Source organism: Drosophila subpulchrella, chromosome 2R (assembly GCF_014743375.2).
Source record: "Drosophila subpulchrella strain 33 F10 #4 breed RU33 chromosome 2R, RU_Dsub_v1.1 Primary Assembly, whole genome shotgun sequence".
NCBI lineage: Eukaryota > Metazoa > Arthropoda > Insecta > Diptera > Drosophilidae > Drosophila > Drosophila subpulchrella.
In genome coordinates, this window is record NC_050611.1 from 3,461,668 (window position 1) to 3,477,817 (window position 16,150).

Consider the following 16,150-nt stretch of genomic DNA (forward strand, 5'->3'; position numbering starts at 1 on the left):
ACAAGTAAATGCAAGGTGCATAATGCGAAACGAAAGAAATATCTGCATTCGCAATTAAGCACTAATTAAGTTTGAAATTCGGGCATTGGATCACTAGGTAGAGTGGGCACAATCGGCACTTACCTCGAATGTTGCGTGTAAATATTGGCGGAGTGCCAAATTTACTTGAAGGTGCTTCGTATATAGTCACAAGACAGCTAGTTTCGACTTCTCCATTTTGATTGGACGCTATGCAGCGGTAAATGCCAGAGTCAGTAAGTTCGACCGATTTAATTTCAAGGCACGACAGTCCGTCGTTCAATGTCCTCCTGTACTTGGCACCATTCTCGATGGGACAATTCTCCTTGAACCACTGCACAGTCATGTCGTGACCTGACAGCCCACAAGTCAACTTGAGGTCGCTGCCAGACGCCGTGTTTCGGTTGGTCAGTTGTATATCCACAGTTGGCTTCCGCTTGGCACTTCGGGACTCCTTTCTATCCTTGTACTCTGTACCCATTGACTTGTACGTTTGCAAGCTACTGGAGTCGACAGTTTCTTCAGCATCGTACGGCTTTCGTTTCGGAATAACTAATTCGTCATCCAGGACCGCCGTCCTCTCAGCGTCAACTTTAACATCATTGACGTCAACTATTTTATTATCCTTTTTATCTGCAGCGACCTCAGCCTGTTTTTGGTTCTGGTCTTCCAGTTTTTCTTCTTCGATTGGTTTCTTCTCCGAGGCCTTTGCTTTCTTAGTTTTATCTTTAGAGTCCTTAACGTCGGTCTTTTGTCTTTCTTCCACATTATCTTTGGATATATTTTCTGCAACAACCTCGGAAACCTCTGCCTTTTGAGCTTTTTTGTCAGTGGCGATCTCAGCCTCTTTTTTGTTCTTGCCTTCCAGTTTTTCTTCTTCGATTGGCTTCTTCTCCGAGGCCTTTGCTTTCTTAGTTTTATCTTTAGAGTCCTTAACTTCGGTCTTTTGTCTTTCTTCCACCTTCTCTTCAGACATCTTTTCTGCAACAACCTCTAAAACCTCTCCCTTTTGAGCTTTCTTGTCAGCAGCGATTTCAGCCTGTTGTTGTTTCTTGTCTTCCAGTGTTTCTTCTTCGATTGGTTTCTTCTCCGAGGCCTTTGCTTTCTCAGATTTTACACCAGAGTCTTTAACTTCGGACTTCTGGCTTTCCTCCACCTTTTCTTCGGATATCTTTTCTGCAACAACCTCGGAAACCTCTGCCTTTTGAGCTTTCTTGTCAACAGTGATTTCAGCCTGTTTTTGGTTCTTGTCTTCCAGTTTTTCTTCTTCGATTGACTTCTTTTTTGCGGACTTTGCTTTCTTAGATTTAGCATCAGAGTCCATAACTTCGGTCTTTTTCCTTTCTTCTACCTTCTCTTCGGATATTTTTTCCTCAACAACCACGGAAACCTCCGCCTTTTGAGCTATCTTGTCAGCAGCGATTTCAGCCTGTTTTTGGTTCTTGTCTTCCAGTTTTTCTTCTTCGATTGACTTCTTCTCCGAGGACTTTGCTTTCTTAGATTTAGCTTCTGAGTCCTTAACCTCGGTCTTTTGGCTTTCTACCACCTTTTCTTCGGATATCTTTTCAGCAACAACCTCAGAAACTTCTGCCTTTTGAGCTTTCTTGTTAACAGCGACTTCAGCCTGTTTTTGGTTCTTGTCTTCCAGTTTTTCTTCTTCGATTGACTTCTTCTCCGAGGACTTTGCTTTCTTAGATTTAGCTGCAGAGTCCATAACTTCGGTCTTTTCACTTTCTTCTACCTTCTCTTCGGATATCTTTTCTGCAACAACCTCGGAAACTTCTGCCTTTTGAGCTTTCTTGTCAACCGCGACTTCAGCCTGTTTTTGGTTCTCAGATTTAGCGCCAGAGTCCTTAACTTCGGACTTCAGGCTTTCTTCCACCTTTTCTTCGGATATCTTTTCTGCAACAACCTCAGAAACCTCTGCCTTTTGAGCTTTCTTGTCAGAAGCGATTTCAGAATGTTTTTGGTTCTTGTCTTCCAGTTTTTCATCTTGGATTGGCATCTTCTCCAAGGCCTTTGCTTTCTTAGATTTAGCTTCAGAGTCCTTAGCCTCGGTCTTTTGGCTTTCTTCCACCTTCTCATCGGATATCTTTTCTGCAACAACCTCGGAAACATCTGCCTTTTGAGTTTTCTTGTCAGCATCGATCTGACTCTGTTTTTGGTTCTTGTCCTCCAGTTTTTCTTCTTCGATTGGTTTCTTCTCCAAGGCCTTTGCTTTCTTAGATTTGGCGTCAGAGTCCTTAACTTCGGACTTCTGGCTTTCTTGCACCATTTCTTCGGATATCTTCTGTGCAATAATCTCGGAAACCTCTGCCTTTTGAGCTTTCTTGTCAAGAGCGATTTCAGCCTGTTTTTGGTTCTTGTCTTCCAGTTTTTCTTCTTCGATTGGTTTCTTCTCCAAGGCCTTTGCTTTCTTAGATTTTGCCTCAGATATCTTTTCTGCAACAACCTCGGAAACCTCTGCCTTTTGAGCTTTCTTGTCAACATCGACCTGACCCTGTTTTTGGTTTTTGTCTTCCAATTTTTCTTCTTCGATTGGTATCTTCTCCGAGGCCTTTGCTTTCTTAGATTTAGCTTCTGAGTCCTTAACCTCGGTCTTTTGGCTTTCTTCCACCTTTTCTTCGAATATCTTTTCTGCAACAACCTCGGAAACCTCTGCCTTTTGAGCTTTCTTGTCAAGAGCGATTTCGGCCTGTTTTTGGTTCTTGTCTTCCAGTTTTTCTTCTTCGATTGGTTTTTTCTCCGACGCCTTTGCTTTCTTAGATTTAGCTTCTGAGTCCTTAACTTCGGTCGTTTGGCTTTCTTCCACCTTTTCTACGGATATCTTTTCTGCAACAACCTCGGAAACCTCTGCCTTTTGGGCTTTCTTGTCAGCAGCGGTCTCAGTCAGTTTTTGGTTTTTGTCTTCCAGTTTTTCTTCTTCGATTGGCATCTTCTCCGAGGCCTTTGCTCTCTTAGATTTAGCATCAGAGTCCTTAACTTCAGTCGTTTGGCTTTCTTCCACTTTTTCTACGGATATCTTTTCTGCAACAACCTCGGAAACCTCTCCCTTTTGGGCTTTCTTGTCAGCAGCGGTCTCAGTCTGTTTTTGGTTCCTGCCTTCCAGTTTTTCTTCTTCGATTGGTATCTTCTCCGAGGCCTTTGCTTTCTTAGATTTAGCTTCAGAGTCCTTAACTTCGGTCGTTTGGCTTTCTTCCACCTTTTCTTCGAATATATTTTCTGCAACAACCTCGAAAACCTCTGCCTTTTGGTTTTTCTTGTCAGCAGCGGTCTCAGTCTGTTTTTGGTTTTTGTCTTCCAGTTTTTCTTCTTCTTTTGGTTTCTTCTCCGAGGACTTTGCTATCTCAGACTTAGCTTCAGAGTCCATTACCTCGGTCGTTTGACTTTCTTCCACCTTTTCTTCGGATATCTGATCGGTAAGAACCTTTAAACCCTTTTGATCTTCTTCTCCAGCAGAAATCTCCTTTTGGACATTTTCACCCTGATTTAGCTCTTTGATTGATTTCTGACTTTGTTTGTCTGTCATTTCTTTTAAGTCTTCAATAACAGTCAGAATATTTTGCGTTACAATTTTAATTTTACCATTAATTACGGCGGTATGTAGTTGACCTTCTTTCTTTTCAACATAGTCATAGTCGCTAAGCAATATGGTTTTAATCTGTTCTATTTTTGGTTTCAATATTTCCGTCTTTTCGTCTAACAAGTCATCAAGGATAACGAAAATATCCATTAAGCTCTGTTGCAAACTAATCATTTTCCCCGATGATTTATCAACATGTGTTTGCGATTGAATTTTCATGGAAACTCTCTCCAGATTTACAAGCTTTGGGATTAATAATGATGGCTTGGTGAACATATTGCAGTCGTCGATCAGTTGAATTGCTGCTTTTGTTAAAATCACGTTAGTTTTAATTTCTTTGAGATAATTGTGTATAACTTGCTCAGCTGCTTCAGGGCAGGCATCGCACAGCGATTCAATAAATGATTCAAAAAGTTCTTTACCTTTTTGATCTGCGGCTTTTGTTCCAGAATATACGTGAACTATGTGCTCTCTTATTTTAAACATAAATTTGGCAACTGCGTTGATATCTTCAAGGTTATTGATAGTATATTGACATTCTGCCAAAATATCATTGTTACTAAAGCTCACTTCCTGTGATAGATCCGTAAGTCTGTCGTTCAAAGTCTTTAGTACTTCTTCTTGAGATTTCGCTTTCTTTTCTTCTAAGACTTGCTTCTCCAATGCCTTAGAGTTCTCTGCTTTAGTATCTGTACCCTTTTTGTGATCTTCAATCTTTTTTTCGGAAGTCTTCTCCGCATCGACCTCAGTTACTTCTGTTTTCTGGAATTTCTGTTCAACATCTGTGTCGGCATGTTTTTGAGCCTCAATTTGTTTTCCTTCCAGTACTTGCTTCTCCAAAGATTTGGCCTTCTCTGGTTCATTTTCTGTATCCTTTTCTTCAGGTTTCTTCGGTTCGTCTATCTTCTCTTGCGATACCTTCTCCGCATCGACCTCAGATACTTCTGGTTTTTGGGATTTCTGTTCGATATCTTTGTCTGCTTGCTTTTGAGCATCCACTTCCATTTGCTTATCTTCCAAGATGTGTTTCTCCAAAACCTTGGCCTTCTCTGATTTAGCGTCTGTATCCTTTATTTCAGGCTTTTTGGGCTCTTCAGTCTTTTCTACGGATATCTTCTCCGCAACGACCTCAGTTACTTCTGGTATCAGGGATTTCTGTTCGACATCTGTGTTAGCTTGTGTTTGAGCCTCAACTTCCATTAGCCTTTCTTCCAGGATTTGCTTCTCCAAAGCCTTAGCCTTCTCTGCTTTGTTTTCTGTATCCTTTATTTCAGGTTTCTTTGGTTCGTCTATCTTCTCTTGCGATATCTTCTCCACAACGACCTCAGATTCTTCTGGTTTTTGGGATTGCTGTTCGACAATTTTGTTAGCTTGTTTTTGAGCCTCAACTTCCAATTGCTTTTCCTCTAGGATTTGCTTCTTCAAAGCTTCCGCCTTCTGTGATTGTGTTTGAGTTTCCTTTATTTCAGGCTTTTTCGATTCTTCTATATTTTCTTCTGATATTTTCCCGGGAACGACCTTAGTTACTTCTGGTTTCTGGGATTTCTGTTCGACATCTCTGTCAGCTTGCTTTTGAGTCTCAACTTCCAGTTGTTTTTCTTCCAGGATTTGCTTCTCCAAAGCCTTGGCCTTCTCCGATTTAGTTTCTGTATCCGTTATTACAGGCTTTTTGGGTACTTCGATATTTTCTTCTGATATTTTCTCCGCAAAGACCTCAGTTACTTCTGGTTTCTGGGATTTCTGTACAACATCTTTGTCAGCTTGTTTTTGAGCCTCAACTTCATATTGCTTTTCTTCTAGTAGTCGTTTTTCCAAAGCTTCAGCCTTTATTTCAGGCCTTTTGGGTTCTTCGATATTTTCTTCTGATATCTTCTCCGAAACGACCTCAGATGATTCTGGTTTCTGTTGGCCATCTTTGTCAATATGCTCTCGAGTGGCAACATCCAAATGCTGTTCTGCTAAAATTTGCTCATCCACAGCTTCGACCTTCTCTGATTTAGTTTCAGTATCCTTTATTTCAGCCTTTTTGGCATCTTCGATCTTTTCTTCGGACATCTTTTCCACAACGACTTCACTTACTTCTGGTTTCTGGGATTTCTGTTCGACATCTCTGTCAGCTGGCTTTTGAGCCTTAACTTCCAGTTGCTTTTCTTCCAGGACTTGCTTCTCCAAAGCCTTGGCCTTCTCTGATTTTGTTTCTGTATCCGTTAGTTCAGGCTTTTTGGGATCTTCGATCTTTTCTTCGGATACCTTTTCCACAACGACTTCACTTACTTCTGGTTTCTGGGATTTCTGTTCGACATCTCTGTCAGCTGGCTTTTGAGCCTCAACTTCCAGTTGCTTTTCTTCCAGGATTTGCTTCTCCAAAGCCTTGGCCTTCTCTGATTTTGTTTCTGTATCCGTTAGTTCCGGTTTTTTGGGATCTTCGATCTTTTCTTCGGATATCTTCTCCGCAACGACCTCAGTTACTTCTGGTTTTTGGGATTTCTGTTCGATATCTTTGTCTGCTTGCTTTTGAGCATCCACTTCCATTTGCTTATCTTCCAAGATGTGTTTCTCCAAAACCTTGGCCTTCTCTGATTTAGCGTCTGTATCCTTTATTTCAGGCTTTTTGGGCTCTTCAGTCTTTTCTACGGATATCTTCTCCGCAACGACCTCAGTTACTTCTGGTATCAGGGATTTCTGTTCGACATCTGTGTTAGCTTGTGTTTGAGCCTCAACTTCCATTAGCCTTTCTTCCAGGATTTGCTTCTCCAAAGCCTTGGCCTTCTCTGCTTTGTTTTCTGTATCCTTTATTTCAGGTTTCTTTGGTTCGTCTATCTTCTCTTGCGATATCTTCTCCGCAACGACCTCAGTTACTTCTGGTTTCTGGTATTTCAGTTCAACATCTTTGTCAGATTGTTTTTGAGCCTCAATTTCCAATTGCTTTTCTTCTATGAGTCGTTTCTCCAAAGCTTCAGCCTTCTGTGATTTGGTGTCAGTTTCCATTATTTTAGGTTTTTTGGGTACTTCGATATTTTCTTCTGATATTTTCTCCGAAATAACCTCACATGTTTCTGGTTTCTGGTGCTTCTGTTCGGCATCTTGGTCAGCTTGCTTTTGAGTTTCAACATCCATATGCTGTTCGGGTAGAATTTGCTTATCCAAATCTTCGGCCTTCTCTGATATAATTTCAGTATCCTTTATTTCAGCCTTTTTGGGTTCTTCAATCTTTTCTTCGGATGTCTTCTCCGCAACGACCTCAGATACTTCTGGTTTTTGGGATTTCTGTTCAAAATCGTTGTCAGCTTGCTTTTGAGCTTCAACTTCCATTTGCTTATCTTCCAAGATTTGTTTCTCCAAAACCTTTGCCATCACTGATTTAGTGTCTGCATCCTTTATTTCAGGCTTTTTGGGCTCTTCAATCTTTTCTTGGAATATCTTCTCCGCAACGACCTCAGATTCTTCTGATTTCTGGGGTTTCTGTTCGACATCTTTGTCAGCTTGTTTTTGAGCCTCAACTTCCAGTTGCTTTTCTTCTAGGAGTCGTTTTTCCAAAGCTTCAGCTTTCTGTGATTTTGTTTCAGTTTTCTTTGTTTCAGGCTTTTTGGATTCTTCGATAATTTCTTCTGATATCTTCTCCGAAACGACCTCAGATGCTTCTGGTTTCTGTTCGTCATCTTGCTTTTGAGTAGTAACATCCAAATACTGTTCTGCTAGAATTTGCTCATCCACAGCTTCGACCTTCTCTGATTTAGTTTCAGTATCCTTTATTTCAGCCTGTTTGGGATCTGCGATTTTTTCTTCGGATATCTTTTCCACAACGATTTCACTTACTTCTGGTATCTGAGATTTCGGTTCGACATCTGTGTCAGCTTGTGTGTGAGCCTTAACTTCCAACTGCATTTCTTCCAAGATTTGTTTCTCCAAAACCTTGGCCATCTCTGATGTAGTGTCTGTATCCTTCATTTCTGTCTTTTTGAGCTCTTCAATCTTTTCTTCGGATACCTTCTCCACAACAACCTCAGTTACTTCTGGTTCTTGGGACTCCTGTTCCAAGTCTTTGTCAGCTTGCTTTTGAACCTCAATTTCCAACTGCATTTCATCCAGGATGTGCTTCTCCAAAACCCTAGCGCTTTCTGATTTATTTGCAGTAACGCTGATCTCAGACTTCTGTTCTGTTACTGAATGGTCTACCACGTCTTCCGCCTTTTCTTCTGCTATTTTTATTTCAATTGCTTCATCCTTGTTTTGGTTTTGTTTTTCTATAAGATCTTTAAAGTCCTCACAAATGGTAAGAATTTTTTGAGTAATAATTTGTATTTGTCCATGAATTACAGCCGTATTTAGCTGACCTTGTTTTTTCTCGATATAGTCATATTCGCTTAGCAATATTTTCTTTATTTCTTCTATCTTAGGATTTATTTTTTCCGTCTTTTCATCTAAAAGATCATCAAGTATAATAAAAATGTCCATCAAATTCTGCTGTAGACTAATCATTTTTTCAGATGACTTATCAAAATGTTGTTCCAATTGAGTTTTTTCTGAAATTCTTTCCAAATTAACCAATTTTGGTACTAGTAGTGATGGCTTTGTGAACATTTTGCTATCATCTATAAGTTGAATTGCAGCCTTTGTTAAAATAACGTTGGTTTTAATTTCTTTAATATAGTTTTGAATTACATGCTCAGTAGCTTCTGGGCAGGCATCAAAAAGCGATTCAATAATTTCTTCAGCAAGTTCTTTGTCTGTCTGTTCCTCTGGGGGTTTACCATCATAAGTGTGAACTATATGCTCCCTTAATTTGAATATAGATTTTGAAACTTTGTCGATATCATTTATATTCTCAAGAATATCTTGGCTTTCTGTAATAATTGATTTTATTTCTTCATTATTTGCACTATTGTTAAGAGATTGGGATAACTTCTCCGTTAAAGCTTCTAGAATACATTCTGGAGATGCAACTTGAGACGCAAGCTCAGATGGTTTTTCCATCTTATCTATCTTTGCCTTTTCCAATGTCGGTTCAGTCACTTTTAGGTCAATAACTGACTTTTCTTTCAACTGATTTTCCGTTTGAGTTTCCGATTCCTTTTTCTTTGATTTCTTGCTATCTTCTGTAGTTTCTGGAGGTACTTCTTGAGTGATAACAGAAGTGTCAGAATCTAGTTGTTGGTCAATTTCCAAAAGTTTGGGTCGTTTAGCTTCCGGTTCAATGTCCTCCTGGCTCCCTGATCCCTCTTTGTTATCTAAGTCAGTATCCAAAGCCGATTCAGGCGACGATACATCCGATTGACTTTGAAGTTCAGAAAGAAATACATTCAGTTTTTTTAACTTTTCCTGTAAAATACTTATCTGGAGCTGCAGTGTATCTATGAGAGTAAATTGCTTAGCGGTAATCTGAGTGAGTTGCGGTTGAGATAGGATTTCTTTCTCAATTTGGACGAGTGTTGCCTCTAGTTGAGCGATATCTTCAGTGTTTTCATCGAGCAAAAGAATACACTGAGGACTATTAGCTTGAAGTCCCTCCTCGATTTCGGTGAGGAAAGCTTTTCCAGACAAAACGTTTTCAATAATTACGCTAATGTCAATTGGCACTGTAGGCTCAACAGGAATTTCAGATAATGCCTTCAGTTCCGATGTAATGGAATCAATTTCCTGCAGAAGTTCTATAACTCGTATTGTGTTGTCATTGTTCTCAATAAAATCGAAAACAGTCACTAAGCTACTTTGGGTTTTAAGAAGTCCTCCCAATACCTCGTTACCGACCTGCTCGCTAGCTTCATTTAGACTTCGAAAAGCTGCCATCAGACTGGTCTGCAGTTGAACAACGACTGCTGAGGATTTATCGACATCGACAGTGGGTTGAGTGGCGACAGCTCCAATGGAACGAGCAAGATTTTCAATAGGATTCTTGAGAGTTTTAAGTTGTTGATGATCCACAGCTTCTAATCGCTCACAATAGGCCACAAAGTTACCGAAGGCTTTTTCGATTTTGCCAAACATTTCCTCTGCTAACTGAGTCTCTAGTATTGGCAACGAAAGCAATATGTCTTCAAAGGCACTTTCCACGTTTTCCAACGAATCCACAAGACCAGATTCATACGTGTGTACCAAGGATTCCTTTAATCTAAACATGGTGCGGGCTATTTCCGCCTGAGCCAGAACTGTTTCCTGCTGAACGGTATCCGTGACCAGAGCCGTCTGAATATTCTCTAGATCCGACTTTAGTTGCTCCATTATTTTGCCAACTTGTTGTAGCTCTTTGTTGGCATCGGTCTGGGTGACTTCTAGACAAGCCTCTAGTTGCTTGATGCCACTAGCGACACCCTGTTGTATGTCGAAAACCTCCACTTTTGGCTCTTCTTCTACAACAGCTACTTCCTGGATATGATCTGAAACGGTTTGCTGATGACCACTGCTCTTTAAGTCGGATATATCCCCCTGCGTAGATATATCAGCGAGATTTTCCAGGAGCTGTACATCAATCTGTTCGCAGTACTGCCGAACATCACGCAATGGAGTGGCCAAGGCTTTAAGTTTGGACAATTCAAGATCAGTAAGACTTTCAACGCCACTGTGGGCCATGCACTCCTCCACCTGGAGAACACATCGCTCCAAACTGCAGAGGGCCTCAGCAAAAGTGCCCTGTTGACTTGCCTCTGACAAGGGATGAGCTGCTTCCACCACGTTTGTTTCCTGTACCAATGCCAAGCTGTTTTGCAGTTCTTGCATCTTGACGAGGGCTTCCTGGACATGCTGGGCACCTGTACCCGACAAGGAGACCACGTCAGGGTCTTCACAGTGTGAAAGAACCGAAGTAATTCCTTGGTTCAAGTCCGATAGTAAGACAGCAAAGGGCGAGGGTTTCTCGGCACTTAAGGGTTCCGCCTCCGGTTCAGTTGGCAAAGACTCTGCGGCTGACTTAAGCACTGACACATCATCCAAAGTGGATAAATCCTCCATAGAAGCTTTCAAAGGCTTCAGATTATCGAGCACATGAATCAGACTGGAGAGAGGACTGGCAATAGAAAGCTTCTCATCCATCGATTGCTTTTGCTGGCCAACAATATCACCAAACTGATTCAGGGCATTTATAAATTCTTTTTCAGTCAAAGAATCGGGACTGTCCAGAGCTTTAGCCAAGTCAGCAAAACTTTTGCCACATTCAAAGAGAATTCTGGTTGTGTTGGCCTCGTTGACATCGAGTGTTGTCTCTGCCTCGCTAAATGTCGCCAGTCCCTTGGCAATCTGCAGGATACGAAGTAGGTACACTTGAGCTTCATTGGAGGAGGTTTTCACTCTCTCAGACGCCTTTGGGCTTTCACTTATTTTGTTTAGTGCTTCCTGCAGCGTTTCAATGTTGCCCACTGCCTCCTCCAGAGACACCTTTGTTTCCAGCACCTTCCGCAAGGCACTGAATGATTTGTCCTGCTGCTGCGAGGCTTGCTCCTCGTCCTGCTGAATCTCCTGCTGCAAAATCTTAAATTCGTGCTCTTCTATGTCTATGACCACATTGCGAATGATGCTGCGTATGTTGTCCAGGGTTTGAAGAGCTTGCTGATCGGGTTCCCGAGCTGTGAGCAAACGGCCATGACCTTTTTGGGTGTTTTCCTGCAACATGCTCAGGGGTTCAATCAGGTCGGCCAGGGAACCGGTCATATTCTTGACCTCTGTCTGTCGAATGCAGTAGTTCAGCTCGTCGACGGGCCGCTTCAGTCTATCCAGCAGCTCTACATGATGTCCGGTTATGTCTCTTTCCAGAATTGTGCTTATTAAAGCTGATAGTTCATCCTTTAGGTTTAGCAAGCGAATCTTTACGTTGGAGGAGAGTCGGGGAGAGATCCTCTCGATGTTCGTTTCAAAATGCAACACAGCCTGCGCGAATGATTGCAAAAGTTTCTGGGTGTCAGCCACATCTAGTGCCGGCTCAGATCGATGCTCCTCCTGAGGCATGGTGGCCTGTCCACTTTCCAGATCTTGCCCCAGTTGCGCCAAGCCATTTTGAATCTCCTGCAGAGGTGGAACCATCGATTCCACAGTGCTAACAGTCAGCATTCCTCCCTCCACACTATCTGATTTTTCGTTAAGGATTACCTCAAGGCCCTTGTTAAGCTCAAAGAGGGGTGGGGTGACAATATCCAGAATGGCCATGTTGATTTTCTGCTCCATTGACTCGGACCCGGCCAGGGATTCTGTCTTATCCTCGATTGCCTGCAGCGTGCTTTGAAGCTGCTTAATGGGCTCCACAATGCTCTCGAGTACTTTTTGGTGTACTTTCTTATATATCTGCTCCTCTGACTCCTCCAACGAGAGCTCCATTTCGACGCGTTCCAGCGCTTCCTGAATCTTTGCCACTGGTTGGCAAATCTCTTTCAAAGCGCTTGCTTCGCTGGGAAGATTGGCCTCCGATATAGTAGCAAAAGATATGGAATCGGGAACCTCTTGCATTTTCTCCACGGCTTCAGAGAAATGCTTAGCTGCCTCCAATTCCTGCGCCTCCTGCAGAAGGGCCTGTGATTTAATAGTGCCCTGCGTGATCTCTAATCCCTGTTGGATGTCGTCGGCAGTCAATTCGATTTGGGCCCGAAGACACTCCGACTCAAACTTCCTGCTTACGATCTTCAGCTCTTCCAGAGCACGTTTCATTTGGTCGGCCACGCTGTCAATAATGCAGACACTGGTGCGCTGAATGAGCGTTGCTCCAGTCTCATCGATCTCCACACACTTTTCGATGACCTGCAGGCCCATGTGCAGCCGGCGAATATCCTCGTCCATGGATTGGATGAGGGCGTCGATTTGAGTTTCGCCAGAGTAGACCCGCAGCTTCGATTCGATTTGCTTGATGGGATCTATGATGTTGCGAATAATGGCTATGCTCTGATCTGCAGCCGACGGGGTCATCATCATGGTGGACTGCTCCATCACCTCATTCTCAACAGCTGTCAAATGATTCTCAATTACTTTGAGCAGTTTCGCCAGCGGAACGAGGGCAATCAAATTTTTATTGATCTCATTCTCGTCGGTGACGGCCTTGGCATGGGAGGAAGGTGTGACCAGGAGTCCATCTCCCACGGCACCTGAAATGTCCTGTAATCGAGCTTCATCCTCAGTGGTCTTGGAGGAATCACTGTCCGTGGGTTTCTTTGACTTCTTCCGTTTCGGCGGTGCCGTAGAATCTTTGTCCTTCTCCGGACTGGTTTGAGCTCCAGAAGCGCCCTTTTGGGATGCGGACATCTGGGCACTGGCAAAGGTTTGCAAATCGGATGTCTCCTCCTCGCCCTGGCTGCCGGAAGCCGAGGCTTTGGATAGGCTGAAGAATTCATCCGTCTCTGTGGGCTTGGACTTCTTCCGCTTTCGAATCGGAGCTGAGAGCGATAGCTCCTCTTCCATTTTGTCAAAGGACTCCTGGACGTATTGCTGAGTCTCCTTGTCGACTTTCTCTTCCCTTCCCGAAGATCCGTGCACCGTGATCTCGTTTATGGAAATGTCATCCATATCGGCTTCAGTACGCATATCATCTTCGACTGTGAAATATTCGGGTGAAATGTCAATGACCACGGCTTCCATCAAAAGTTTTCCCGACTGTGAGGTCTCCTTAACGAAACGCAGCGGTGGCAGTTCCACGATATTGTGCTCCGTCACATGCTCCGAGATTTGATCGGCATACATTTCCACAATTTTGAGGGCCTCCTCCTCGGTGAGATCGGGGGTCTCGTAAAGAGAAACCGAGACCTCCTTGCCGTCGAAGGAGAAGGACACGTCGCCCTTGTCATCGATGGTTATGTCACCGACAGGCGTCTCATACAGCTGGGAGGTGCGCTCCTCTTGGATGGTGGACAGGGAGTAGTTCCTCTGCAGCTCGTTCTCGTGCAGCTGCTCGCTCTTCTGCTGCTGGCTCTTTTGGGCATCCTCGAAGCCCAACAGCGATGCCGAGCTGGCAACGACACCCATGCAGTTTCGTGCCTCGCAGGTGTAGGTGCCCAGGCAGCAGGTGCCATCCTGTCCAGAAATAATGCGATGGATGTCCCCCGGTTTCAGCTCAACGCCATCCTTGTACCACTTGAGAGCGGGCTGGGGCACTCCGATGACCTTGCACTCCAGATTCACGGCTCCCTCCTCGGTCAACACCGCTCGGAGGCACTCCAGGAAGCGGGGCTTCTTGTAGTGCCGCGGAATCTGCAGCTTTAGGAAGCAGGAGGTAATACTGGTGCCGAAATCATTTACGGCCACGCATTTCCACTCCGCCTGATCGACAAACTCCACTGCCTTGATGTCCAACAGCCACTCCTCGTTTTCGCCCCGGTAATGATTATATCGTTCGTTCGGATCAATGGGCAGCTCATCACGGAACCAGGAAAGTATCGGATCCGGAGTGGCCTTCACCACCACCTTGAACTGGAAGGGTTCGTTGATCTTGGCATCGGTGCTCTTAAGTCCAGTGAGAAACTTTGGCGCTTGGTTTTGGTTTTGCTGGGTGAAGACGAGACGCTCCTCGTCGGTGAGTTGGTTCTGGATGTCCTCCACGGTGAGGACTGCAGTGCTACTGGTCTCTCCCATGCAGTTGCGGGCGATGCAGCAGTAGGTGCCCAATGAGTTGGTGCCCGTCAGCTGGTAGACATCGCCCGGCTTCAGTTCGTGGCCATCCTTGAACCACTTGAGCACGGGCGTGGGAAAGCCCACCACCTTGCATTCAAAGGAGACCAGGCCCTCCTCGGTGAGAACGGCGCGCAGACTCTCCATGAACCTGGGCTTGCGGTAGTTTCTGGGAACTGCAATAAAAACTCGGATTAGTACTGTTCTGCCTTAGGGGATTCCAATTCCAGTCCACTCACTGTCCATGGCAACGGTGCACGATGTGATGCCCACACTGCCATCGAAGCTGGTCACCACGCACTTCCATTCGCCGCCATCGCAGGACTCCGAGGGCTTCACCTCGATCATGTAGACGCCCAGTCCGTCCTCGATCAGTTTGTAGCGCTCGGCGGTCTCCACCCGTCCGTTCGCATTGTACCAGCAGACGCTTTTGGGCCAGGGCGGTACCACCACTGCGGGAATGGGAGAGGAGGAGAGGAAAGATATGTGAGATCGGGTAAACAATATATGTGCTCTTCGCATATCGGGTCTTCTCTTCTCTCTGGCGGGCAATTAGCGGTTTTGTTTTGCTCGCCACTTGCCGCCAATGTTGATGACCCACCTCAACATTCGAGGCATTCCGACCGTGCGATCGAGTTCAAGTTTCTAGAGCACGATCTAAAAACAACAAGCGCCGGCGAGAATTGGTGCGAATTTGCCAGCGCGTCCGAGTGACCGAGAGAAGATAAACAAACTGCGTTGGCCCGGTGCCAGCAGGAGATCTTCTCTGGTTCCGATATACCAGAGCTACGTACTACACTCCGAGTGCTCACCTTGACAGCCGAGAATGATGGTATCCCCGATGAGGAGGCTCATGTCCCGCAGTTCGTTCGTGAATATCGGAGGTGGCGCATTGCTCGCCACGCTGCGGAAAGATAAAAACATCAGTAAAATATTCGGGAAACCCCTAATAAGATCTTAACAAATTATTATTTTTTAAATGTGTTTTAATATTGTTTTGATTATTTTAATTTGTAATTAATTTAATAAATACAATATCTTATGTCTTATATCTATACAAAGTGTTGGAAGAATACGAACGCGAATAGGCATTTTATATTATTTGTTTTTGGGCTGCACAAATATAAGGTATTATGTAATTAATTTAATAAATACTATATCCTATGGTTATATCTATACAAAATATTGGACGAATACTGTAACTTGTAAATACGTTAAGTTAATATGAAAACAAAAATAAAGAAAGGGAAAAAACCCGACGTCATATACCTCGAAATCAAACCAAATGTGTGAAAGTAAGTACTTTCAGTAGTGAAAAGATACAAGCTAAGTTAACTACTATCTTTCCTCACCTGTCCGCCGGCTTAAGGGACCCCTCGCGACTCCCACGTCCCACCACATGCACCTTGGAGCTGGAGTAGGTGACGCCCATGCAGTTGCGTGCCTCGCAGGTGTAGGTGCCCAGTGAGGTGGGGTCATCAGCGTTGGCGGTCAGGGCAAAGATGTCGCCCGCCTTGATCTCCTTGGAGTCCTTGAACCAGCGCAAATGGGGCGTGGGCACGCCCACCACCTTGCACTCCAGCGAGACGGTTCCCTGCTCCGTCAGCACGGCACGCAGCTCCTCCACGAACTCTGGGGCTTTGTAGGCCTTCGGCACCAAGACGTTCAGCGTTCCCAGGCAGGAGTTGCGTCCGCCAAAGTTCTCCGCCATGAGCATCCACTGACCACCGTCATCCAGCGTCACGGGACTGACCTCCAGATAGTGGAAGGTGCCCTCATTGACCTCCGTGATGCGGTCATTCGCACACACCCTTCGGTCGTTTCTGTACCAGGTTAGCTAGATTAAATAGTACATTTAGTTTTATTAAAAATAAACAAATTATGACGAACCCATCATATGATGCAATAATCTAATAATGTTAATTTATATGTTATATAACTATTCAACTATTGTAAAACACCATAAATTATAAG

At 44.1% G+C, this 16,150-nt stretch overlaps 1 protein-coding gene across 12 annotated transcripts in view; it reads right to left on the bottom strand.

The window, feature by feature from the left end:
* Nucleotides 1-16,150, bottom strand: part of LOC119550040 (myosin light chain kinase, smooth muscle) — a 46,345-nt gene that overhangs the window by 24,314 nt on the left and 5,881 nt on the right. For 10 of the 12 annotated variants that reach the window (XM_037858477.1, XM_037858480.1, XM_037858478.1 and 7 more), the window contains 4 exons: nt 15,529-16,013; nt 14,989-15,080; nt 14,416-14,628; nt 124-14,352 (listed from right to left, as the gene is read on the bottom strand). In XM_037858477.1, the coding sequence (XP_037714405.1) occupies nt 124-14,352; nt 14,416-14,628; nt 14,989-15,080; nt 15,529-16,013 (15,019 nt within the window). The remainder of the gene's footprint in view (nt 1-123; nt 14,353-14,415; nt 14,629-14,988; nt 15,081-15,528; nt 16,014-16,150) is intronic. The other 2 variants (XM_037858482.1, XM_037858483.1) reach the window with 2 other exon arrangements.